This window comes from Sciurus carolinensis, chromosome 11, assembly GCF_902686445.1.
Source record: "Sciurus carolinensis chromosome 11, mSciCar1.2, whole genome shotgun sequence".
Classification (NCBI taxonomy): domain Eukaryota; kingdom Metazoa; phylum Chordata; class Mammalia; order Rodentia; family Sciuridae; genus Sciurus; species Sciurus carolinensis.
Window position 1 is genome coordinate 19,655,549 of NC_062223.1, and position 26,306 is coordinate 19,681,854.

The following is a 26,306-nucleotide window of genomic DNA, read 5'->3' on the forward strand; positions in this document are numbered from 1 at the left end:
GTGTACATTCATATTAGTGGACAAGGACTAGACCTGAAACAACAGTGGAACTCCATGGAGACAACAGCAGACAACTTCATCCTGGAAGAAGGAGTGGACTCAGTTCAGCAATCTCCAGTATCACCCTCCTCTCCAGTTCTCAGTCCTTGAATAAGAAAGGCAAATAGTCACCCAAAGTGAGCAATTCCTAGAACTGCTACAACCGCTGCACTGTGACTCTAGACTGTAGCTGCCTGCACCAGGCTGTGGTTTGGGGCATTGTGGTGAACTCCTAGTAGTTAATACCTGATAGCTGAAAAGGTTAAAGCTGGCATTTCACAACATAATAACTTCTTTCCTGCATTTTATGACTGATTTATTTTTAACGGCAGTCATTCCTCCAATTAAAAATTATGCTAGTCAGGTATGGTGACACAGACCTGTACTCCAAGCCACTCAGGAGCCTGGGGTAGGAAGATTCCAAGTTTGAGCCAGACTCAGCAATTTAGCAAGGCCCTAAGCAATTTAGCAAAACCCTGTCTCAAAATTAAAAAAAAAGACAAGAAAATCTGGGAAGGTGGCTCAGAGGTTAAGCAACCCTGAGTTCAAACCCTGGTATGTATAAATATATAAATAAATAAATAAATAAATAAATAAATAAATAAATAAATATGAATAAATGCTTATAGCATTTCAGAGTTTCACTGAGGAAAAAGTAATCATGTCAGCAATCCAAGAGAATTAGTCTAATCATCTGCATTATTTTAATCAGAGTAGTTCTACTATGTTTTACTGACTTTTCACATCAATTTATTAAATGAATGTGGGGTATTATTCTCTGAAATATTTGAAAACCACAGTGGTACACTTTATACAATCTTCATTAGGAAATTCCAGGAAATTTGACATGTAGTAATAACTGTTGAAATAAATGCTCAAGTAGTATAGTGCTTTATGAAATCTACAATGACCACACTATGGTATTAAAGGAAATATGGTATATAGAACTGAAAGCTCAAAGTCCTTGAATAATATAAATCATATATTACTATATTTCTACAATGTTATATTAAAGGAAATAAAGTGTACATTGAATTAAATACTCCAAATCCTAAAATAATATATACCACATATCTTTGCAGGAAGAGATTCAGATCATTTGTTTTTATAAGTTTACACTAATTTGAGGCTTTCCTTTTTAACAATGAAAAAAATCATGTGTGCAATTTAAGAAATGATTGTGATTATTTATACAAAGTAGAAAAAGAGTTTTAAAATATCAATTATAAATGAACTAATGGTCAAAAAGATCATGAGATATATCAAAACAATTTTATTACTTAAAATCCTGGTACTTTTCAGACAGTGGATAGTAGGCATGTCCTTTGAAGTCACTACTACATCACAATGGAAATAAGTATTCAATGGTAAATGTTATTGACTTTGAACAATATTACTAAAGTCAGTAACCCTCAAATGCAATGCAATTAATGCAATCTCCTAAGCTGCACCCCACAAATGCTCTGCCATATTAATTGAAGTGCCATGAAGAAGACATTAGAATTTAGAGAAAGTAGGCTGGACTTGTCATGGATTTCTATGTTACATTCACATTTACAAAGAAATAACATTTTGGAGTGCACTGATAAGTGTTCTCCAGAACATTTGAATTGCATATGAGGAACCCTAATACTAATACCATGCAGTTTATGTTGTATCTTCCTCTTTCTTAAGAATATAAAAATTCCAAAGAACACTCACAAAAGTGAATGTTTAATAAAGAAAAACTGTAAAGTCATTTTCTAAATAAAATAAAATTGAATCTTTCTTCATCAAAACCTATATGGTCTTGTTTCAATGAATATGTTCCAAACACTGAAGAATCTGTTGATTGTTTATACAGTATAAAAATATGTGTTCTCATAGGAATTAGAAGGTTCTACTGTTGATTCTTTTTTAAGTGTCAGATATATAAACTATTTTTCTCTTCCATGTTATGATTAAAATTTTCTTACATCCTATAAATGTTATTATTATTTTAGAGGACATTAAAAGAAAGTGGACAAAGCTCTCTCTTTCCTCCCAGGAAAGAGAAGTACAGAGAAAACAGGACTAAATGGGCCAACAAAATATTACAGTGCTGACTGAGTTCATTCTGACTGGAGTCTCAAGGCGGCCTGAGCTGCAGCTTCCTCTCTTTGGGGTCTTCCTCATCATCTACACAGTCACAGTGGTGGGCAACCTGGGCATGATCATTCTGACCAAGCTGGACTCCCACCTGCACACGCCTATGTATTTTTTATCAGACATCTGGCTTTCATTGACCTTGGCAATTCCACTGTCATTTGTCCCAAGATGCTGGTAAATTTTGTTGTGGATCAAAGTACCATTTCTTATAATGCATGTGCTACACAGTTGGCATTCTTCCTTGTGTTCATTATCAGTGAGTTTTTCATTTTGTCTGCTATGACCTATGACCACTATGTGGCCATCTGCAACCCTCTGCTCTACAATGTTACCATGTCTCAGAGACTCTGTCATGTGCTGGTGGCCATTCCATACCTCTACAGCAGCTTTCAGGCTCTCTTGTTCACTATTAAGATATTTACATTGAACTTCTGTGGCTCTAATGTCATCAGTCATTTCTACTGTGATGATGTTCCTTTGTTACCTATGCTCTGCTCAGATGCACAGGAAATACAATTGTTGAGCATACTATTTTCAGCATTTAACTTGATCTCCCCCCTCCTAGTTGTCTTAGCATCCTATATTCTGATTCTGCTTGCTATATGTAGAATGCATTCTGCAGAAAGCAGGAAAAAGGCTTTCTCCACATGTGGGTCTCATCTGAAAGTGGTGGTGGTGTTCTATGGGTCTCTCTTTTTTATGTATTTGCATCCTAAGTCCACTCACTCCTTTGAGACTGACAAAATAGCCTCTGTGTTTTACACTTTAGTGATCCCCATGCTTAATCCCTTGATATACAGCTTAAGGAACAAAGAGGTAAAAAATGCCTTCCACAGGGTCTTTAATAATCAATGCAAGCATTGTGTTTAATATTCATTATAGAAGCATGTTAAACTAAACTGAGAAAGAAAATGTTTTTTAAAATTGTTTCTTTATTTTATGCATTTAAGATCTACAACAAGATTTTGATATATTTATCCATAATGAAGTGATCATCTCATATAGTTGAAATAGCTCCACTTCTGATTTTATTTGACTTTTTTTGTTAGTCTAGCTAAGGATGTGTCAATTTTGTTTACTTTCTTAAAAATTCATCTCTGAATTTTATTGATTTAACTTAAACTTTTAAAAATATTTTGTGTCCTATGATATCATCTAATGTGGAGACCGTTCCCTGTGCACTAGAGAAGAATATGGATGCAAAATTCTCTACATGACTGTTAGTACTATTTGGTCTAAATTATAAGCTCAAAAATGAGTTCAAAAGGACACATTATAATCAGACAACCAGAAACAGAAGAGCAGACTACAGTAACACAGCCACATAGATATTTATACCAGCACAATTAATAATAGTCAAGATATAGTGCAAACCTAGGTGCCCTTCAACAGATGAATGGATAAAGAAAATGTGGAAAATATACACCAAGGAATAGAACACAGTCATACAGAAGAATGACCTTAAGATATCTTCTGGTAAATGAATGGAACTTAGATTATCATGCTAAGAGAAAGAATTCAATTCCAAAATTGGAATTGTTAGAATGTTTCTCTGACATGTGGAAGCTAATTCAAAATAAGCTCTGGGACAGATTTTTTAAAAAGTGAAAGAGAGAGAAAAAAGCGGGGGGGAAGTGAGAAATTTTATCAAAGTAGAGGAAATATCAAAAGAGTAGATGAAGGGGATTGAGAAGGAAAAACAGGTACGGGAAAAGAGAAGAGCAGGAGAATGAATCTGACTGAACTCTCTCATATGTGCATGTGTGGATGTGGCGCGGTGGGTCTTGGCCTCAGTGTATCCACAGGACGCAATGTTTTAATAAAACAAACTGTAAATGGATTGAAGTGATATAGTGGAATAAGGGGGGGAGAAAGGGGGCGGGAGCCATGTTTGGGACTGAATTAGAGTGGGTTGTGTTCTCTGCTTTCTTAATTATGTCAGGGTGAATCCTGGAGTTTTACATAACTAAAGAGAATTTTTTTAACAAAAGGAGTAGAAGATGAAAAATTCAGTATCAGAAAAAAGAACTGTATAACAAAAATAAACAAATAAACTGAGGAAGATCAATAAGGCTAAATTAGCAAATTTCTCAACCAAAACGCAGAAGTCCAGGAGGTAGTGGAATTGTAAATTCAATGTGTTGAAGGAAATACCACCAACAACCATGAATCCCCTGTGTGGTAATTCCTCCTTCAAAAATGACGAAGGACCATAGCTAACATCATTCTCTTGGAGAAAAGTTGAAACCTTTCCCTCTAAGGTCAGAAAAAAGAAAAGGAAGCCTACTCTCACCACTTCCATTCAAAAGGACACTTGAAAATATAGCCAGAGAAATTATGTGACCAAAAGGACTAAAGAAAGTAGTGTAGGGAGCTGGGCACCGTGGTGTGTGCCTGTAATCCCAGCAGCACGGGAGGTTGAGGCAGGAAGATATATAGTTCAAAGCCAGTCTCAGTGACTTAGCAAGGCCCTAAGCAGATCTAGGAGACCCTGTCTCTAAATAAAATATTTAAAAAGGGCTGGGGATGTGGTTCAGTGGTTAAGCAGCCCTGGGTTCAATTCTCAGTACCAAAAAACAAAAAAAAAACAAAAAAAAAAAAAAAAGAAAGAAAGAAAAAGAAAAGGAAGGAGTGCAGAGAAGGAGGGTGGAAATTTTATATATTTGCAGATTTTATGATGTTGTAACTAAAAGCCATAAATTGCACACACACACACACACACACACACACACACACACACACAAAGAAATTATTAGAACTGTTAAATTAAGGTTGCAGGTCAAAAAATTCACATACATAAAGATAATAATGATGTAACCTATGTTTCAATGAACTAGGAAGAATGGCTTTATAAATTTTCTCTATAAAAAATAATAAGTAACAAGATAAATATGTTTAACCTAATTTGACTATTACACAATGTATATGTGCATCAAACCTTTAAATGGTATCTCATTATATGTACATTTTTTCTGTTTTTATGCATTAGTTAAAATTTCTACTGTTAATAAATTCATACATAAATTCAAAAACATTTGTAGAAGCTAACAAACTATTCAAACAACTTTTTCTTTAAAAATCCCATATAAAATAGCATAAAAAATCTACTGATAAGTAAATTCAACCAAGGAAGTAAAATACATGTACAAGGCAAACTATAAAACATTGATGAAAGAAATTGAAGATAACATAAATAAATGTGTTCATGGAGTGAAGTATTAGATGTAGTTAAATATGTTTATGTTCATTAAACTTCATAAATAAATGTAATTCTTATGTCTAATAATAAATGGAAACTAAATCTTGGAGAAACAATGATTTTCCCATCAAAAATTTCTGAGTGATATCATCACCACTAGAACCCATTTACAGAAAATGCTAAGAGAATCAATCTGAAATGAAAGGTTCCTATTCAGTAATGTGACAGCAGATCAATGTATAAAATTCACTGGTAAAGGCAAATGTATGATTGAATTTTGAATGTTTTTACACAAAGCAGTGTTGGATAAGTTATATAACCTACATCACTACATAACTCATAATGAGGCATAAGGTGAGAAAACTGTTAAAAACAATGATAGCTACATTAACATTTTTTAATTTTTTAAAATTTTTTACAGACTGCATTTTAATTCATTATATGCAAATGGGGTACATCATTTCATTTCTATGATTGTACAGGATATAGATTCATACCATTTGTGTAATCATACATGTACATAGGGTAATGATGTCTGTCTCATTCCACCATTTTTCATACCCACCCTCCCTCTCATTTCCTTCCACATAATTTAAAGTTCCTCCATTCTTCTCTCACTCTCCACCTCCCACCCCCATTATATATCATCCTCCACTTATCAGGGAAAACATTCAACCTTTGGTTTTTGGGGATTGGCTTATTTCACTTAGCATGATATTCTCCAATTCCATCCATTTATTTGCAAATGCCATAATTAGAATGACTTTTATCAAGAACACAAACAATAATAGATGCTGGCATGGATATGGGGAAAAAGGCACACTTGTACATTTCTGGTGGAGTAGCAAATTGGTGCAGCCACTCTGGGAAGCAGTGTGGAGAATCCTCAGAAAACTTGGAATGGACCTGCCTTTTGATCCAGTTATCCCACTCCTAGTTTATACCCAAAGGACTTAATCTAGCATACTACAGTAACACAGCCACATTGATGTTTATAGCTGCTCAATTCACAATAGCTAGAGTGTGGAACCAACCTAGATGCCCTTCAACAGATGAATGGATAAAGGAGCTGTAGTACATATACACAATGGAATATTATACCTTAACTTTCTACTGGATGGAAAGATGTTTACAGTGACATCAAAAACATGAGACATGCATGTGGGTGGAAGATGAGTGGAACTGCAGAGTTTTATATGAGAGACAAGTTAGTTTGTTGTAGCTGAATAGAAAAAAGTTTCTACAAAATAAGCAGAAAACAATGAACACAACTCAATATTAAACACCCATCCATAACAACTTCTTAAAAGTAAACTATCTTAATTATCCAGTCAATAGTGATAGGGTCACTGAGTGGATTAACTTATTTGTTTAGATTACCCCCCAGAATACACTTCTTAGGAAACTGTTCAAAAGTTATGATTGAATTTGGTTTATCAGGGATGTATTTTGAATATAGATCTCTAGTCTGTGTTTCTAACATTGATAATCTTAAAATAATGATTGAAGTAGCATCTACAAGTTTTTATAAGGCAATTTTATTTGAGCTTAATAAGTAGTGTTTTTACATCAAATCAGGTCATACATTTTATTTCTTTTTCATCTTGAACCACGTTGTATCCATAGGTAGCTTGAAAGGTATTATGCATGGTTTGGATGTGAAATGTCCCCTAAACACTTAGTGTCAAAGATTTTGTCCTGAGATCAATAATGTTCCAAGAAGAGGCTTTTGGAAGAATTTGGATCATAAGGGCTCTGATCTCATCAGTGTAGACTAATTCTTATATAGATTATATAGATGAATGGCAAGTGGGAGCTGGGCCTTGATGGAGAAAGTGGTCACCGGCATGCTCTTAATGCTCTTAGTGAATGTCTCTTGTCCCTGGTGCTTTCTCTCTCTCTCTCTCTCTCTCTCTCTCTCTCTCTCTCTCTCTCACTCTCTCTTTTTCTCTCTCTGTCTCTCTCTTTCTCTTTCTCTCTGCCTCCTGGCTGCCGTAAGCTTACAGCTATCTTCTATTATTCTTTTCCATCGAGATGTTCTGCCGAACAATGCAGTCAGCTGACCGTGGACTGAAACCTCGGAAGCCATGAGACAAAATAAACCTTTCCTTCTTTAAATGGTTGATGACACATATTTTGGTTACAACAATTAAAGCTACCACAAACTGTATTTCTAATATGCAAGTAGGCTTAACTTTTACGTAACCACAGATTGTGGTTAATGGGCCACTGAAAAAATACTTTTTGTTGTTGCAATTTTCTTTCCAGCCTCACAGAGCACATTCTTACCCTTTTATATGTGTATATACAAATTATAAGTACATATATAGATACTTTTTCAGTAGTGAATGACACTTTTATATAGATTTTATGTTCTTTTTGATGTTTACTTTCTATTTCTGTGCATGATTTTTTGAAAGTGTCCCTGTTTTAAAGAACTTTTAAATTAACAAATATTATATTTTTCTTTCACTTTTTTTATTTCCAAAAAGTGCTTTTGGCAAAATTCAAAATAAAGCCTTTTTATCACAATTTTTGTTCTTTTTAGGTATATATGACAGTAGAATGTATTTTAGCAAATTATACATACACAGAGTATACCTTATTCTATTTAGGACTTCATTCTTGTGGTTATACATAATGCAGAGTTACCCTTGTCTTGTATTCAAATACAAAGATAGGAAAGTTCTGTATGATTAATTCTACTATTCTTTCTATAACTCTCTCCCCTCCCTTACCTTTGTTCCTCTTTGTCTAATGAAATGGATTTCTATACTCCCTCTCCAGACCTTCCCTTGTTTTGGGTTGGCATCCACATATCAGAGAGAACATTTGGTCTTTGATTTTTTGGGATTGGCTTATTTCACTTAGCATGGTATTCTCCAATTTCATCCATTTACCAGCAAATGCCATGCTTTCATTCTTCTTTATGGCTGAATAATAATCCATTGTATGTATATACTACATTTTCTTTATCCATTCCTCATTTGAAGGATACCTATGTTGTTTCCATAGCTTGGCTTTTATGAATTGAGCTGCTATAAATATTGATGTGGCTGTGTCACTATAGTATGCCAATTTTAAGTTCTATGAGTATAATCTGAGGAATGGAACAGGTGCACACAACTCAATTTAAGTGGATCAAGGACCTAGGCATTAGACTAGAGATCCTGTCCTTACTAGAAGAAAAAGTAGGCCCAAATCTACATCATGCCTACTTAGGAACCAAATTCCTCAGTTAGACTCCTAATGTGCAAAAATTAAAATCAAGAATCAATAAATGGGATGGTATCAAACTAAAAGCTTTTGTCACAGCATAGGAAACAATCAAGCATTTGAATAGTGAACCCACAGAATGGGAGAAAATCTTCGTCTCCTGTACCTCAGATAGAGCATTAATATCCAGGTTATACAAAGAACACAAACAATTTAACACCAAATAACAATTAACCCAATTGATAAATGAGTAAAGGAACTGAACAAACACTTCATGGTAGAAGAAATTCAAATGGTCAAAAAATACATGAAAAAATGTTCAACATCTCTAGCAATTAGAGAAATGCAAATTAAAAGTGAGATTTCAAAATAAAGTCCTAATTAAAAAAAAGAAGAAGAAGAAAACCTGATTAAAATTCAAGAACTTAACTTTCAAAAACACAGAAGACTGGAAGTAGAGAGAGAGAGAGAAAGAGAGATTCATGCAAATGGAAAACAAAAATAAGCAAGAGTATATGTTATCAATGTTCTTAGTCAGAACTTGACTCTGGGGATCCGAACAGACCATATTAGGCCACCTGCCACCTGGAGAGTTCAATCGGGGACATACAGTGCTGAGACAGAAAAGGAATTCATTATTCAGTGTGACCATATGGGGAAGAAACAGGGTCTCAGTGTCCTAAGCCCTGTCTTTGGATAGTAAAAGAGCTACCAGGAAATATAGGGCATAGACATAAACCAGGGACAAGAATTTTGCATAGTCAGGTGGTCTTGGTCAAAAAGTGACCTGATTGATCATTACTAGCAAGTCTGGCTCTGCAGGGTCCTGCTGGCTCTGAGGAAATATTCATTGTTCAAGTGGGCCAGGTTCCTGTCATAAGATGATGACTTCTACTTAGAGGGCAGCCTCAGTTCCCACCATGGAGGGATTGATCAGCAAGACTCTCTCATTCAAGAATCCTGAAAATATCTTAGTCACTGTTCTCTTGGTGTCTACAGTCTTGAAAGGAAGAGGACAATAAAATCCCCAAAACACTTGTATTAGAATATCTAGAAATGTGAACTAAAAATAAAAAAAATTTGATATTGTAAAACATGCGGAGAAAGAAATAAGAATATCTGCTGGTGAAAATAAGAGAAAATTGGGAGAATATATGTGTAACATACATTTTGAGATGTTTGATGATTGTCAGCACATTGCTATGCCATGGTAGAGAAGGGACACCTTTACTTGATCCTGATAAGGATGGTGGTGGCACAGAAATGTGCAACAGTCATGTTGAGATGAAAACACAAAAATCAGGTATCCGCGTGCTAAAGTACCCAGAATATATGGAATTGACTGCTTCAATGGAGAGATGTAGGCTATGAAAGTGATTAAGAAATCAACATAGAACCTGTTTAAGACTTTATATGACTACAAACTGCACCTATTAATATGAGACTCATAATGTCAAAGTAACATCAACTCTAAGGAAAGAAAAATTGCCAAGAGCCTATATGATGGGAATTACCAAACTCTAATAAAGAGACTCACTGTGTTCTAAGTGCATTTAATAAGACAGCAGGAGGGAGAAGAAATGACCTCAGAGGAAACAGTTTACTAAACCCCACTCTCATAGATCTCAACACTAAACATGAAAAGGAGTAACATGACTAAGTAAATCAACCATCTGCTCAACACTGGACCAAAATGATTCTGAGACTTAATAATAAAATGTTTTTGAGGTCCAACATCTAAATAAATATTTATTTCAATTTATGTTGGAAAAGTAGGAAAATATTATCCATAACTATAAGAGAAATCAATTATCAGAAGTAAAACTGTAATATTAGAAATGGTAAATTCAGCCGAAAAGAACTTTAAAACACTGACTAAACTCTCAAACTGAAACTTTCATTGATTGATTGAACAGGCCCCCAAATCCTGACTGCCCAAGAAAAACTGATATGCTCACTAGACCACCTCACACTATAACCTGTGTAAACCCAGTCCTTTTCTTTGTTCAGTGACTCATTTCCACCTGGAAAGTGGGTTCACTGACTCCATTTCATCCCTACATCCCCTTTTCCCATGTGAAACTTCATTCCTGAATAAATAGCTGAGATAAGTCATGAGGTTCGCATTCATCCTGACTTTTTGTGCTAACATCAGGAAACACTCACGTCTTTGGATACCAACTCTGGGTCCCCTTCTCTGTGGACTAGTCTGTGTTATTATTCTTTTATATAAAGCTTCCTTGTTTCTCCGACATTCAAACTTCAGCACCTGAGGAAACAGAACTCATCCTCATTGGTAACGGTAGTAACAATACCACAGGTCAAGTACAGAGAGAAAAAAATGGATTAAAAATTTCAAAACTCATAAGGTGTATGTGAAATAAATCAATTAAGAAAAATGATGTAAAATACTTTGTAATAAAACTTGGTAAGGCAGAAGAACATGGAACAATATATTTACAACATACCAAATTATACATACAATATACCAAATTATAATTTTTTTATCATGTGAACAAAAAAGTTAGAAATGAAAAGAAAGATAATTTTCTGATCTTTCTGGTGATTATCAAATAAGTGATGATAAGACAAACTACCTCATTATCAAACAATGCCTTAGAAAAACAACTTGAAGTTACTAGAGAGAGAGAAAAACCAGGCAGATTCTGAAAGGCATTTAACAGTAAAGGAATGAGTGATTTTCTCAGTTTTACTACTTTGACTTTGAGTGAATGCCCAATCTTGACAACTTGATTGCAATCTCATATAAACTCTAGTCTTTCAGACCTAATGAATCAGAAGCAGAGTGTGTATCAACCACATCCCAAGGAATAAATCCCAGAAAAGATAGTCAGGAAGATGGAAATACATAGTCTGTGTTCAAACTCTAATTTGTTAACTGTGAAATGTGCAGATGTGGGTAGACCCAAAAGCAAGGAGAAGGTTAAATATGAAGGTTTATTCATATTGCTACCAACAGGTCAAAGTTTATATTTTAAGTCAAATCATGCTAATATCTCTTAATGAACAACAAAAACAAAAACAAAAAAGGCCTCTTAGAGTAATATAGTACAACTCAGTCTTTTCAAAAAAATGCTCATAATATCCGTGATAGAATGCATAATTTCTTAATATGCAAATGTACTGGACAATTAAATCAAAATTTTATGTGAGAGCAGAGCCTGGTCCTTATTTCTTCTGAAACCTTCTATTCTTGGGAGGGTTCTGTGGACCTGGACCTTCGCATATGACTTCATTAACTTTCTGGCTTCTCATACCCATCCCAAGCACCAAAATTCATTTTCTGTATGAGGAAGTCATGGATGGGAGGCTGTTTTCTCTTGAAACTAGTGATCAATAGCTCTGATATGTAGCACTGAGGGATACTGGAAAAGAGGGCTAAATATGAACAGCAAAATGACTTGTAGAATAAAATCCAAAGAACTACTTTAATCTACAACACATATAAGCAGTCCAAAGATCAAAAAGAGAAATACAACCCTATTAAAAATGGGCTAAAGTTTAGAAATTTCACAAGTACAGATAAATGACTAACAAGTATATGGAAAAATGAACATTTATTATTAGGTATCACATAAGTAAAAAGTAAGACTATAATGAGATACCATTTTGTGCCAATTCTACTTCTAGTTTTAAAATTAAACATTAAAATTAAACATCTTTCAACACTTACTATTGATGATGATGGGGAAAATAACCTCTCATACATAGATGTTGGTAAAGCAAAGTCCTAAAATAAGTGTGAAAATCTCACACTTTCTTCTGAAGATCTTATGATCTGGTAATTCAATTCTTAGATCTATAGTCAATTAATTTGTACTCTTGTGTCAACAAAAATACTTGCATAGGAGCTTTTATAGTAGACTTTTCATAAAGACCCAAAACTCAAATATCCACCAGTAGAAGATTGGTTAAGCAATAGCAGGATCTGCATGCAGTAAAATGAATACAATATGGATGAATTTCAAAAGCAATGTGCTGAGTGAAAGAAGCCAGATCAAGACTACTATTTCACTCTCATGATATTCAAGAACAGAAGAAAATAAGTCTAAAGGTCAGTAGCCTAGAATTGAGAAAATGTTGTTTCAAGCTTAGGGCATGAGGAAAATTTTCTAATGATAGATGTGAACTAGCAATGTTCGAAACATGAAATAACTTCCTCTGATATTGACAATGTTCTCTACCTTGATGTAAGCATTAGTTTATAGGCTCAAATGAAAATATTTTTAAAAAAGATTCAGTAATTTGTGCAATTTAGTTCCCTGTTTATATATGTAATATCTTTCTTAATACAGAAATCATAAAAAAAGGACATTAACACAAAGTAATTGGAGATGGTGTTCATTAACAGTAGATTGTACTCTTGTTAAGGTTATATTGAATATTATCCATCAGTGGCTTCATATTGCAATTGTACTGCAATTGCTTTAAAGCAGTGTGCTATAACAATCACTATCCAACTATAGTATTTTCTGAGCCTGTGATCTGCTACCTTAACTGTTGACTCGTTGTGTATAATCTGGGGCCATTAGATCATGTAGGCATCTATAGAACTGTACAGATCATCTCTGTTGTTTTGTTCCTTTCTTTGAGTTGTCCCATACCTTTTCTCACTAGGGAAAATGTAGGGATTCCTGAATAATTATCAGGCATATCAAGGTAGATTTTTAAGTCTCTCCAAAGATTTGGGCATAATGATCTGAGTGAATTAGATGCTACTTCCTCAGGGAGCATCCCAGGGAGGGAGGAAAACCATAAATTTCTCCCACCCAGGGAAAAAGGATGCATAATACGAGAACAAGACAAATTGATTCTTCAGTAAAGGTGAGTGGATAAGAATTGCCTTTGATCTTGGTCACATTGGTGATATCTCATAGACATAGACACACTCTTATGGCAACTGACAGACGATTACTTCAAATACACAACAAAAATCATTATTATTATCTTTGTTAATTGGGGTTGCCTGGAGTACTATGGTGTTTTAGGGTGCTAAATCCCTGACCTATCCTAAATTTTAGACCTATGCTAGTTCTTAGCAAAACACTGAAAATTTCAAGTACAACTGATAAAAGTAATTTCAAATCCTTTCTCCATCCACTACAACACATCTTGTATCTTAAAACCCTATGATAACAAGTCTTGCAAAATTTTGCATTCAGAATAAATTCATCTAGGTGTGTAATTCATATAAATGGACAAGAACTGGACCTGATACAAGAGTAGGACTCATTGGAGACAAAAGCATACCTCTTCATCCTGGAAGAAGAAATGGACTCAGTTCCGCAATCTCTAGTATCCCCACCTCGCAAGTTCTCAGTCCTTGAATCAGAAAGTTAAATGGGCACCTACAGGGAGGGAGCAATTCCTAGAACTGCTACAGCAGCTTCAAGTTGGCTCCAGACTGTTGCTGCTCCAAGCATTGGTTTTGGACATTGTGATGAGCTCCCAGAAGTTACTACCTGAGAGTTAAAAAAAAAAAAAAAAAGGTAAAGGTGACATGTCATTATATAATATCTCTTTTCCTGAATTTTATTTCACTGATTTATTTTTAACTTCAGTCACTCCTCCAATTTAAAATATGCTTACTGAGTTCCAGGTTTTCTCTGAGGAAAAAGTAAAGGTGGAAAGAAGGGAATCTAAGAGAATCAGGCTAAATCAATAATTCAGGCATTATCTTTAAGTAAAGCATATTTTACTGACTCTTCATGCAAATTTTTAAAATGAATGGTGAGGTAATTATCACTGAAATATTTGAAAAGCACAGCATTGTGTTCTGTAAATAATCCTCTATTAAATTCCAGAAATTTGACAGTAATAAATACTGAATAAATGCTCAAGTAAATATTTCATGTGTGTATGCAATCAGTGATCTCCAATATTATTTTTAAAGGAAACAAACTATATGGAAAACTTAGTGAATAATATGAATCATATATTTTTGCATTTCTGAAGTATTATGTTAAAGGAAATAAAGTATATTGAATTAAACACTTGGAATCCTTCACTAATATAAACTACATATTTTTGCAGAAATGGATCCAGATCACATGTTTCTTTAAGTTTATGCTAACTTAGAACTTTCCTTTTCAAAAATGAAATAAAAACATACCTGCAAGTTGAGAAATGAAAGTGAATATGTATGTAGAGTAGAAAAAAGAATTGTAAAATATCAGTTGTAAATAAACTAGTGGTCAAAATAACCTGAGAAATATAATCATTTCTAATTATTAGTGAAAGTCCAGATAGTTTTCAGATACTGGGCAGGAGGTGTGTTCTTTGAAGCCATTATTGTACCATGATGGGAAAGATTCTTCAATGATAAATCTTACTGACTTAACCATATAACTATACCCAGTGAGTCTCAAATACACTATAATTAACTCAATCTCCCCTTAGCTCTGCCAGTCAATGCTCTGCCATATTAATGGAAGAACCATGAAGAAGATGTTGGAATTTAAAGAAAATGTGGGTTGAACTGGTGAGAGCTAACTCCCTTATGTTTACAACATTCATACAGAAATAAAATTTTGTGAGTACATTGCTAGACTTTCTCCAGAACTTTGAAGTGTTGATGTGGAACCCTAAAACTTAAGGACTGTTCTGTTCATCTTGTCTCTTCCCCTCTTTAAGAGTATTAAAATTCCATGAAAAACTGTCAGAGAAAAGTGAATGTTTACGAAAAAAACATTTTAGGGTCATTTTGTAGAAGAAAAAATTTATTGTTTCTTCATTAATACCTATATGGCTCTGTTTTCAAATGCTATGCTTCAATCATTGTTGACTGTTTATAGTGCTTAATTTGGATCATAAAAGGTATGTGTTCCAGATGAGTTTTTTCTTTTGGGAGGTAGGAGTTGATATTGTTCATGCTTATTTGAAAGTCAGACACAGGAATTGTTTTTCTTTCCCATATCATGAATAAAAATATCCATTCTGTATATAAATATTATGATTATTTTAGATGACACCAAAAGAGAGTGAATAAAATTCTGTTTCCACAAGGGAAACCTGGACTAAATGGGCCAACAAAATCTTACAGTGCTGACTGAGTTCATTCTGACTGGAGTCTCAAGGCGGCCTGAGCTGCAGCTTCCCCTCTTTGGGGTCTTCCTCATCATCTACACAGTCACAGTGGTGGGCAACCTGGGCATGATCATTCTGACCAAGCTGGACTCCCGCCTGCACACACCTATGTATTTTTTTATCAGACATCTGGCTTTCATTGACCTTGGCAATTCCACTGCCATTTGTCCAAAGATGCTGGTAAATTTTGTTGTGGATCAAAATACCATTTCCTTTTATGCATGTGCCACCCAGATGGCTTGCTTTATTATGTTCATCATCAGTGAACTTTCCATTTTGTCTGTCATGGCCTATGACCGCTATGTGGCCATCTGCAACCCTCTGCTCTACAATGTCATCATGTCTCAGAGACTCTGCCATGTGCTGGTGGGCATTCCATACCTCTACAGCACCTTTCAGGCTCTCTTGTTCCCTATTAAGTATTTCACATCAATCTTCTGTGGCTCTAAGGTCATCAGTCATTTCTACTGTGATGTTGTTCCCTTGTTACCTATGATCTGTTCAGATGCACAAGAAACAGAATTGCTAACAGTCCTATTTTCAGCATTTAATTTGATCTCCTCCCTCTTGGTTGTCCTGGTATCCTACATTCTGATTCTGCTTGCCATATGTCGAATGCATGGTGCAGAAGGCAGGAAAAAGGCTTTCTCCACATGTGGGTCTCATCTGACAGGGGTGGTGGTGTTCTATGGGTCTCTACTTTTTATGTATGTGCAGCCTAAATCCACTCACTCCTTTGAAACTGATAAGCTGGCCTCTGTATTTTACACATTAGTGATCCCCATGCTTAACCCCTTGATCTATAGCCTAAGGAACAAAGAGGTGAAAAATGCCTTCCACAGGGTCCTTAAAAATCACTGCAAGGTTTGTATTTAATATTCAGTATGGAATATTTTTATAAAAAAACATGAAAAAGGCACCTGTCACATGATGATACTTCTCAAAATAATTGCATTTCTTTTAGCTCTGGAGCAAAATCTAATTATAACATGTATTACTTCCCTTATGTGTACCCAAGCTGCCTCTCACAGTTTAGATCTTAATAAAATGTGAATTCCTTTCTGTCATTCCTCTCTTGTGATTTAATGCTTCATGATTGATTGGTTCATTATTCTACAGAACTTCACATTTTTGTTAAACACATATTAAACTATATATTTAATAAGTAAACTGTATATTTGTTTCTGTCAATTGTTGCTTAGTGAGGTATCTTCCTTAGACTGTTTTCATTGTATTTTACTACACTAAAACAATAGTATGAAAAAAATGGTTCTCTTTTAGATGGCATGGTTATTTTAGAGGCATCTTGGATAATATAATTTTAAAAATATTTATTCTGGCTATACCATCTTTTATTTGAAGAGCTTAAACCAATTGTACTTAATTATATTTAATAATCTTTTCGTGTATATTGCTATTTTCCCATGTTATATATGATAACATTATCTATATTTGTATTACAAGATCTTGAGTTTGAGATTAAGCTATGTATTATGAATACCCACAGTAATAGTCTACTTGGTTGCTAAAATAGGAGAATATCATAATAAAATGACATTTTGTACATGTGTTTTGTATATGACACATAGAAAATATTTACAAATTCTATTTTGATTGTCCTTATATTAGTTCTTGAAGTTTTCATATTGTAAAAACTCTTTTATTTGCTTCATATATGTATATTATATATCTGCCTATCTATCATCTCTCTCTTCAAGATTACTCACCTTAGTTCCATTGACAATTTGGGTTGAATATTATCTTCTGGGTATTAGGCTGTCTAACAGCATAACTAGCTTCTAAATATTATATAGCAACAAAGCAGAAGTTACACTATTGGTATAAAATCACCGAGGTAAATTTTACTGTTATATTTATGCTTCAATCTCTTTTTGTATTGATGCATCTTTTCTGAGAGATGGTATTATTTTCAAATATCAAACATTGGAAACTACATGTATTTTATTTATAATATGTGTTAAAACAATCTGCAAGATAATATTACATGAAATCTATTGCCTATGCTGATGTCTATATCCAGATAGGATTTCAGATAAACCCATATGCAATTTCACCATCTAACAATGGAGATAATATTCATTCTAATGGTCATCATGCATTGCCCTGACTTGTAGACTTCTTTTTTTCTGTCTGTTTAGTTCTGGACAACTCAGCAGGATCATCCTCACCAAGGTGAACTCTGGGCTAAAAATATGCACTTATATATTTTCTCAGATACCTGTTTTTCATTGAGCTTTGTTAATCTATAACTTGGTAATGATGCTAATTTTTTATGAATAGAGATAAATTACAATATTTTTGACTTCTCAGCAAGATTTCTTTCTTGTGTTCATTATTAGTGAACATTTTAATCTGAAGCATATCCTCTGTGACCATCTTTAACATTCTTCTCTACAGAGCCATTTTGACACTGAGGTTTCTTAGGTGCTGATGACAATCCCCTAGCTCTACTGCACATTCGTGTCTCTTCTGGTCACCATAAAGGCTTTTACTTTATCCTTCTGTGGCTACAATGTCATTGGTCATTTCTACTGTGACAGTCTTCCTCTTTTATCTTTGCTCAAATAGAAATTAGTCACAAAATAAAGGAAAGTGGGTAATAGATTGAACAGATCTGAAATAAATTATTGTGGCTAGGAAGTAGGTATTAACATTAGTTAACATGCTAAAAAAGAAATAAAGGGGACGATTCCATTTTATTAGTAGGTGTCCCAAGAAGTTCATCAATCTTTGAGAAAATAAAAAACAGCAGAATTCTTATGAAAATGGCAAATTGCTAATGATTTGTAGTTGAGAGTCTATAAGGATGATGTACAAGGTAGAATCTTCTCAGAAGAAGCAAAGTCCTTGTAGATATTTATTCCCATAAACTTCTGCTTCTTTGAGTCATACCATTTTGTGTTAGCTTCATCAATTTGTAATATTAATTCAAGCACAAGACAATGTCCAACAAAATATACTGACTCTAATATTGTCAAGCTACTGAACTAATGAAAACAGAAATTATCACAATCCCAAATCATATTTTTTTTTGTCAAGTTAAGACATCTTCCTGAAGCCAGCATTTGAGAAATGGTCCATTGCCTGCATAAATAAAGCACTCCTAAATGATACCATGGGGGAAGACAAAAACAGCACATGAAATTGTGAATGTTGGGCACCATGTTATTCTGGAATGTGCCATTCACATAGAACAAAATGACAGATTCATTCTTCTCAGATTACATTATCAGAAGGAGAACATAGTGGAAAAACTTCTTGACACTGACATTGTCATTGATTTTTGGATGCCACACCATTAGCTCAGGCTACAATGGCAAATATAGATAGCATTACAGAAAACTAAAATAAAACATCTTCTCAGCCAAAGAAACAATCAGCAAATGAAAAAAAAAAAAACATGAATTAGGAGAAATTATTTGTAAACCAAATATCTGATAAAGGGTTAACAGTCAAAATATACAATAAACTCACAAAACTCAAAGTGAGAAAAACAAATAGCCATTTTTTTAAATAGGTAATGGATCTGAATATTTATTTCTCCAAAATATACATAAAGTCACCAACATATATAAGAAAGGTGTTCAATATCACTAATCATGATAGAAAAGCAAATGTAAATCAGTGAGATGTAGTCCCCTCACACCTACTAGGATGGTATTATCTAAAACACTAATGGTAACAATTGCTGGCAATGTTATGGAGCAAAGGAAATCCTTGTACACCATTGCAATGTGTAGCAATTGCAAAAACCAGTAGAGAGGTGTCTAAATACAAAAGGGATGTATAAAACCCACTGCCTTTCTGACCTCAAAACCACAAAGAATCAGGACATCCACAGACACAGGAAATTTGGATGAATTCCAGGAAGTATATAGCCAATGAGAGAAGATCTATAATTGAAATATGAATTCTGCACAATTCACTGACATTATTTAAGTGTGGGGTAAATTCCAGTAGCACAGACAAGGTTAAACTCATCCTCTGATGTTTGTATGATCTCCCCAAAATAGTTTGCAATCTGAGTCAAACCATGTTAATTACCTCCATAACAACAACAAAAAACTCTTCCACAAAACTATAACAAAATTCAAATATCTCCAGAGCTTAACTCACAATGTCCAAGAAAGAATCCATGATTTCTTGACACTTAATAATTCAAGAAAATCAAAATGAAACTTAAAATGGGAACAGAATCTGATTCTTAGTTCTGCTGCTGTCTATGGAAGATCCTGTACAACTGATCTTGGATCATGACTTTATTAGTTTTTTTACTTCTCTTACCTTTTCCATGCCACACATCCAAAACCATCCAAAACTGCATTCTGCCTGTGGTGGTCTGGGGTTGGAGAGAGTTTTATGTCCTCCTTAGTGGTCTCACAGATCATCTTTGTATATTTGGACAAAAACCTAAACATAAGGTCAATACAAAAATGTTTCTAGAAGATAATCTGAAAAAGTAGTTTTATCTAAATACATATAAAAATTCAAAAACTCAATCTAGAAAATCCAAATTAAAATGGGTATCGATTCAGACACTTTGAAAAGAAAAAATTTGTAAACAACCAACAAGGATGAAGAAAAGTGTTCATTATCATTTTCATAAGGTGAATACAATTAAAACCACAATGACATACTATTTTCTGCTAATTCTCATTTCTGAATTTAATATTTAGAAAGCTTTACTAAATACTGACAAGGATTTGGAGAAAAAAATGGAACTCCAACATAGTTGTTAGTTATGCAAAATGTTCCAATGGATTTGGAAACTTGTCAATTGCTTCTGAATTATATATATATATATATATATGTAAATATATACACACATACATATATATTTATATACCTTATAATCTAGAAATTCCATACTTAAATGTATAACCAAGAGAAATTAATGTATTTGTCAACAAGTAAGCTTATATAAAAGTATGTATACTAGATTTACCATAATAATCAAAAACTACCTATTGTAAGGTGCTGGATTAAAAATTCTTTCGATATTAATACAATGGGGTATCATTCAGCAATACAAACGCAACATGAATGAATGTCAAAGCAAATATGCTGAATGAATTAAGCAAAATCCAAAGCAGATACTGTGTGATTTCACGTATATGAAAGTGAAAGCAGAGAACACAATCTAGGAATAAAATTCAGAGAAACCATTGCCTGAGGATGGAAGAATATTGTTTGATGGTTAAGGTACGTGTAAACTTCCCTGTGATGGAAGGTCTATGGTGTGGATGTTAAAAAGCACAAGAGAAAACTATTTAGCATTAAAAATAATCTATTGGGCTGGGGAGATAGCTCAGTTGGTAGAGTGCTTGCCTTATAAACACAAGGCCCTGGGTTCGATCTCCAGCACCCCCCCCCCAAAAAAAAAAGATCACAAACAAAAATAATCTATTATCTTGGTGCCAGTATTAATATATCTAATCTTATTTTGTCAAATCATAATTTAGTTCAAAAAAGTTCCAAGGTTCACTATGTATAAATTTTCCCCAATTCTTACACATATGCAAGTCAATAAGGAGAAACCATGCATAAATGTTGTGAGAGATAGGAGAGATAAGCGATGATATTCTGCAGATTTCACTCTCAACATGACTATACTGAACTTTTTCCAACAGTTGTGGAATTACAGCTCAGAAAATCCCACTATTGGGTAGACATCAAGTTAAAACCCATTGCATGACGACAACTGTTACAGAAAGAAAATAAAAGGTACCATTTAGAAATTAATTAAGCTTTATTTTCAAACCTATTAGTCTTCATTTATGTAACTTAAAGAAAATTATATAGTTTGTTTTCCTTTAGGTGTCTTTTCTATAAGGAAATGGCAATCTCTAGCTCACATGAATCAGCTAAATTGCACATTTTTAATTCAGTGCCTACTACCTATTTTATTTGAAAAATAAGTTGAAGAGAAAAATTCTAGAAGACAGTGATAATTTCAAGATGGTTTTAGAATTGTTCTATTTTGCATGGATAAAGCTGTTGTCAAAAGTATTTTCTATGATTATGCTCATGTTTTCCTCCAAGTAAGCAGGTGGATGAATGCCTTCAAGTCAGTCAAGTCTCCAGGGAACCATTCAGATCATTATGTTGTTTTGCACCTTTCTGTGAGTTTGTCCCTTACATTTTATCACTGGGGAACATGTAGGGGTGTCATCAAAGCTCTTTTTATTTTTTTTAAGTCACTTAGATAATTTCGATATAACGAATGGAATGCATTACATGCTATTTCCTCAGGGAAGATCACAGATAAGGAAGAAACCCATAAATTCTTCTCATACAAAGAAAAAGTAGGAGTTATTTAGGAGAAGAAAATCTGATTCTTCATTGGAGGTGAGTGGATAAGAATTGTTATGGACTTGCATAATCACTTGGGTTTGGTATTTTCCTATTACTCCCAGATTCTAACTGTATGATTAATGACATACAGTTGGCATGGATTCATTCAATTCACTACAAAAATTCACTATCTCCCTTGTTATCTGCTGTTCATTGGATGAATTTTTTGTTTTCAGGGCACAAAATTCTAGGGACTGAACAAATGTCTTAGAAGTATTTTACTTGTGAGAGTTGGATGTGTTATTTAGATATTACAAGTGAAAAGTAAGTTAGGGAATCTATTAAAAAAATTCAACACTGATTTCATCAATTGGAATCTTTCTAAGATTAGGATATCCTGATGAAATGCCAGATGTCCAATTTCATCTGATTTTGAGATAAATGAAAAATAACATTTACTGTATATATTATGAAATATTTGATAAATAAATCATTTTAATATGAATACTTAAAAACACATTTTTTAAAAAGAACCTTTTAAGATGAGCTGTTCTATGGTGATATTTCATCAAAAGTGCAAATACATGATGAAAATAAATAGAATGATTTTTAAGAGTTATGAAGTTATGGAGAAACTCCTGAATCCCAGATAATTCCTGGTACGAGCATGAATAAAAACTGGAAGACCAGTCCTTCCTCTGCATAACTTTTGCATCTCTCTGTCCTAATGGTTAGCCTAATGTGGAAATACTGAATATGTATCAAGATATTCAGAGGAGACTAGAGATGTTCTTGCCAGGAAGAAAGGCAAGGTAAAGGAATCCAGACATTTTTGGAGGGATGTAATAATTGGCACTGAAAATGGAGACAGATTTTTTTAAAGAAGCAAAATATTGACTAGTTTAAAGTAACTCTATTTTTCCCTAGCATCCTCCCAATCCTTATTTTGAATTAACATCCAGATATCAGAAAAAGCATTCTGACTTTGGTTTTTTGGGTTTGGATTTATTGCTTAGCATGTTTTCTTCAAGTTGGCAATATTTGTAAAATAATAATAATAATAATAATAATTCAACTTTTTTCATTTTCTATCCCCAAAATAATAATAATAATTATTGGAAAAATTTAATCCTTCAAAGTCATAAGATTGGTACTGGAAATCTGAATTTCTTCTCTCCATCCACTGTATTTTCTATTCCATAGTAAACAACGAAAATAGTAGACTCTGTGACCCTGTAAATTCAAAACGACCTTTTCAAGGGCTGGGGATATAGCTCAGTTGGTAGAGTGCTTGCCTTGGAAGCACAAGGCCCTGGGTTCAATCCCCAGCACCGCAAAAAAAAAAAAAAAAAAAAAAAAAGGAGGCAAGTTTATGGTTCTTGTTCTTGGGTGGGGAAGGGACCTGAAACTAGAGGATAAGCAATGCAGAAAGAGCAGAAACTCATCCTGGAATATGGAATGGAAATGACTCGGCAATCTCCAGAGTCACCCTCCAGACTAACCCCAACATAAACAGATTCTAGCGCTGCTGCCAATGCCACCAGGTGGATCTGGATTGCAGCTGCTCCAGTCTACAGGCCTGAACCTTTTGGTAGGTTCCCAGAAGTTTCTACCCGACAGTTGTGCAGGCTGACCTTGGCATCTTGCTAAATACTCACTCTCTTCTGCATTTTATCTGAGTCTGCTGATATCCAATTAATTCTCAAATGGAAACTCATAGCTAAACAGTTCTGTTTTCATTGAGAAAACTCTGAATGTGATAGGAAGAGAATTCAAGATATTAGTCTAGAATAGGCTCATTATGTTTAATCAGATCAGTTGTATATTCTTTTATTGACTTTTCATATTAATTTTGTCAATACTGAAATTTCTCAAAGTCGGGAGTTATGATCTCAAAATATTCCATTATAAATTCCAAAAATAATTTAGCAGTTACTAATACACAATATAATAAATGCTCAAATATATGTCTTAAATTACCCATAGACCCTGTCATCTTAATAGTGTTAAGTAAAATGAAATAAAGCACATAAACCTTAATACTCAAAATCCATTTACATAGACCTAAGTGATATATTTTAGCAGCAATATATCAATGTGTTGTGTGTCTTAAAACCTGTACTAATCAATTAAGGATTTTTTTTTCAAAGAAAAAGTAAAATTACACACAACTTGAGAAATAACTGTGATTTTGAATAGAAAAAGAATGTTAAAGTTTCAGTATGAATAAACCATGGCTTAAAAACCACATAAATATATAAATATATTAACTTTATTAATAAAATATAAGGACATTCAAATGAGTGTTTTTAATAACACTTTGTACATTCTGATGTACAAATAGCATTGATTAATGTCATTAATTTTGAACCTTCATATATACTCACAAATCTCAATGTACACTACTATCCTTATCACAATTCCCTGTTAATTGGACCCCATAAATGCCTGGAGACATGTTAAAGCACCATGTTATTTGTTAAACTGTCATATAGTGTAAGTCAGAATGGAAAGAGATAGTGAGTTTAATTGATTGTGGCTAACATATCTTGCCTTTGCAAGTTTGAAAAAAAATATATCTTTGTGAGTTTGTTGATAAAAGCCCATACAGGGTCTTCAAGTAGAAATGAGGTATCCAATATTTAAATTTAATTTGTTTCATGTTTCTGCTCCTCTATCTTTAAGCATACCAAAACTACACAAAACTTGTCTAACAAAATGGAATTATATGAAGAAAAATTTGAGTCCATTGTATAGATGATATGAAGACTGATGTTTCTATATTAATATCTACATGGTTTTGTGACCAATAATTATACTCCAAATATTGCTGATTCTATTAAGAGTTTATGACATAACAGAGGGATCACAAGGATCCCTGCTTTTCAAAATTTTATCTTTCATTTAACTTTTAGAATCAGATGTTGAAATAATTATTCTATCCTATGTAGACATAAAAATTTCTATCCTGTTTATGAATATTATAATTTGTTTTGATGATTCTAAATGATGTTGATAACAACACCTCTGTTTTGTCCAAGGAAGGAGAACAGGACTAAATGGGCCAACAGAACCAAACCCTGCTGACTGAGTTCATTCTGACTGGAGTCTCAAGGCGGCCTGAGCTGCAGCTTCCCCTCTTTGGGGTCTTCCTCATCATCTACACGGTCACAGTGGTGGGCAACCTGGGCATGATCATTCTGACCAAGCTGGACTCCCGCCTGCACACGCCTATGTATTTTTTTATCAGACATCTGGCTTTCATTGACCTTGGAGATTCCACTGTCATTTATCCCAAGATGATGGTGAATTTTTTTGTTGATCAAAATACCATTTCCTTTTATGCATGTGCCACCCAGATGGCTTTCTTCATTACTTTCATTATTAGTGAACTTTTCATCTTGTCCACCATGGCCTATGACCGCTATGTGGCCATCTGCAACCCTCTGCTCTACAATGTCATCATGTCTCAGAGACTCTGCCATGTGCTGGTGGGCATTCCATACCTCTACAGCATCTTTCAGGCTCTGATGATCACTGTTAAGATTTTCATACTGACCTTCTGTGGCTCCAAGGTTATCAGTCATTTCTACTGTGATGATGTACCCTTGTTACTTATGCTCTGCTCAGATGCACGGGATATAGAATTATTGATCATACTGTTTTCAGCATTTAATTTGTTCTCATCCCTCCTGGTCATCTTGGTATCCTACATTCTGATTCTGCTTGCCATATGTCGAATGCATTCTGCAGAAAGCAGGAAAAAAGCTTTCTCCACATGTGGGTCTCATCTGACAGTGGTGGTGGTGTTCTATGGGTCTCTACTTTTTATGTATGTGCAGCCCAAATCCACTCACTCCTTTGAAACTGATAAACTGGCCTCTGTATTTTACACTTTAGTGATCCCCATGCTTAACCCTTTGATCTACAGCATTAGGAACAAAGAAGTAAAAAATGCCTTCCACAGGGTCTTTAAGAATCAATGCAAATTTTGTATTTGATATGTAATATGCAAAGCTGCTTCAGTTAACTTTGATAAAGGCAATGTCAGTTGACACTGCGTCTAACATATATGAATATATTCTTTATTTATCACTTCAAAAATTCATGATACCGTACAGAAAACTAGATTATTTCCTTTATTTCTACCCAAATTAACCCTCGTATTTCAGATCTCAATTAAATTAAATTTCACTTCTTTCTTAACATTTCTTGCTCTGGTTCAATATTCCTTCAGTACTTCTATGGTCATTTTTATTCTCTCAATGGGAAGACATTAAACTCTGTGTTAACTAACTGTTTG

General features: G+C 34.0%; 3 protein-coding genes and 1 non-coding gene across 4 annotated transcripts; all 4 read left to right on the forward strand.

The window, feature by feature from the left end:
* Positions 1–2,095: 2,095 nt before the first annotated feature.
* On the forward strand, positions 2,096–3,036 carry LOC124959127 (olfactory receptor 8K5-like). The gene is given in 2 exon segments (XM_047517761.1): positions 2,096–2,273; positions 2,276–3,036. Coding segments are annotated over 2 exon segments (939 nt in total).
* A 12,586-nt stretch (positions 3,037–15,622) lies between these two features.
* LOC124959128 (olfactory receptor 8K5-like) lies at positions 15,623–16,564 on the forward strand. The gene has a single exon (XM_047517762.1). It carries the CDS (start codon positions 15,623–15,625, stop codon positions 16,562–16,564), a length of 942 nt encoding a protein of 313 aa, XP_047373718.1.
* A 6,702-nt stretch (positions 16,565–23,266) lies between these two features.
* Positions 23,267–23,340, forward strand: Trnap-ugg (transfer RNA proline (anticodon UGG)). The gene has a single exon. It is a non-coding gene; the product is annotated as a tRNA-Pro (tRNA).
* Positions 23,341–25,062: 1,722 nt separating this feature from the next.
* On the forward strand, positions 25,063–26,004 carry LOC124959129 (olfactory receptor 8K5-like). The gene has a single exon (XM_047517763.1). The coding sequence runs from the start codon at positions 25,063–25,065 to the stop codon at positions 26,002–26,004; it is 942 nt and encodes a 313-aa protein (XP_047373719.1).
* The last annotated feature ends 302 nt before the right edge of the window (positions 26,005–26,306 follow it).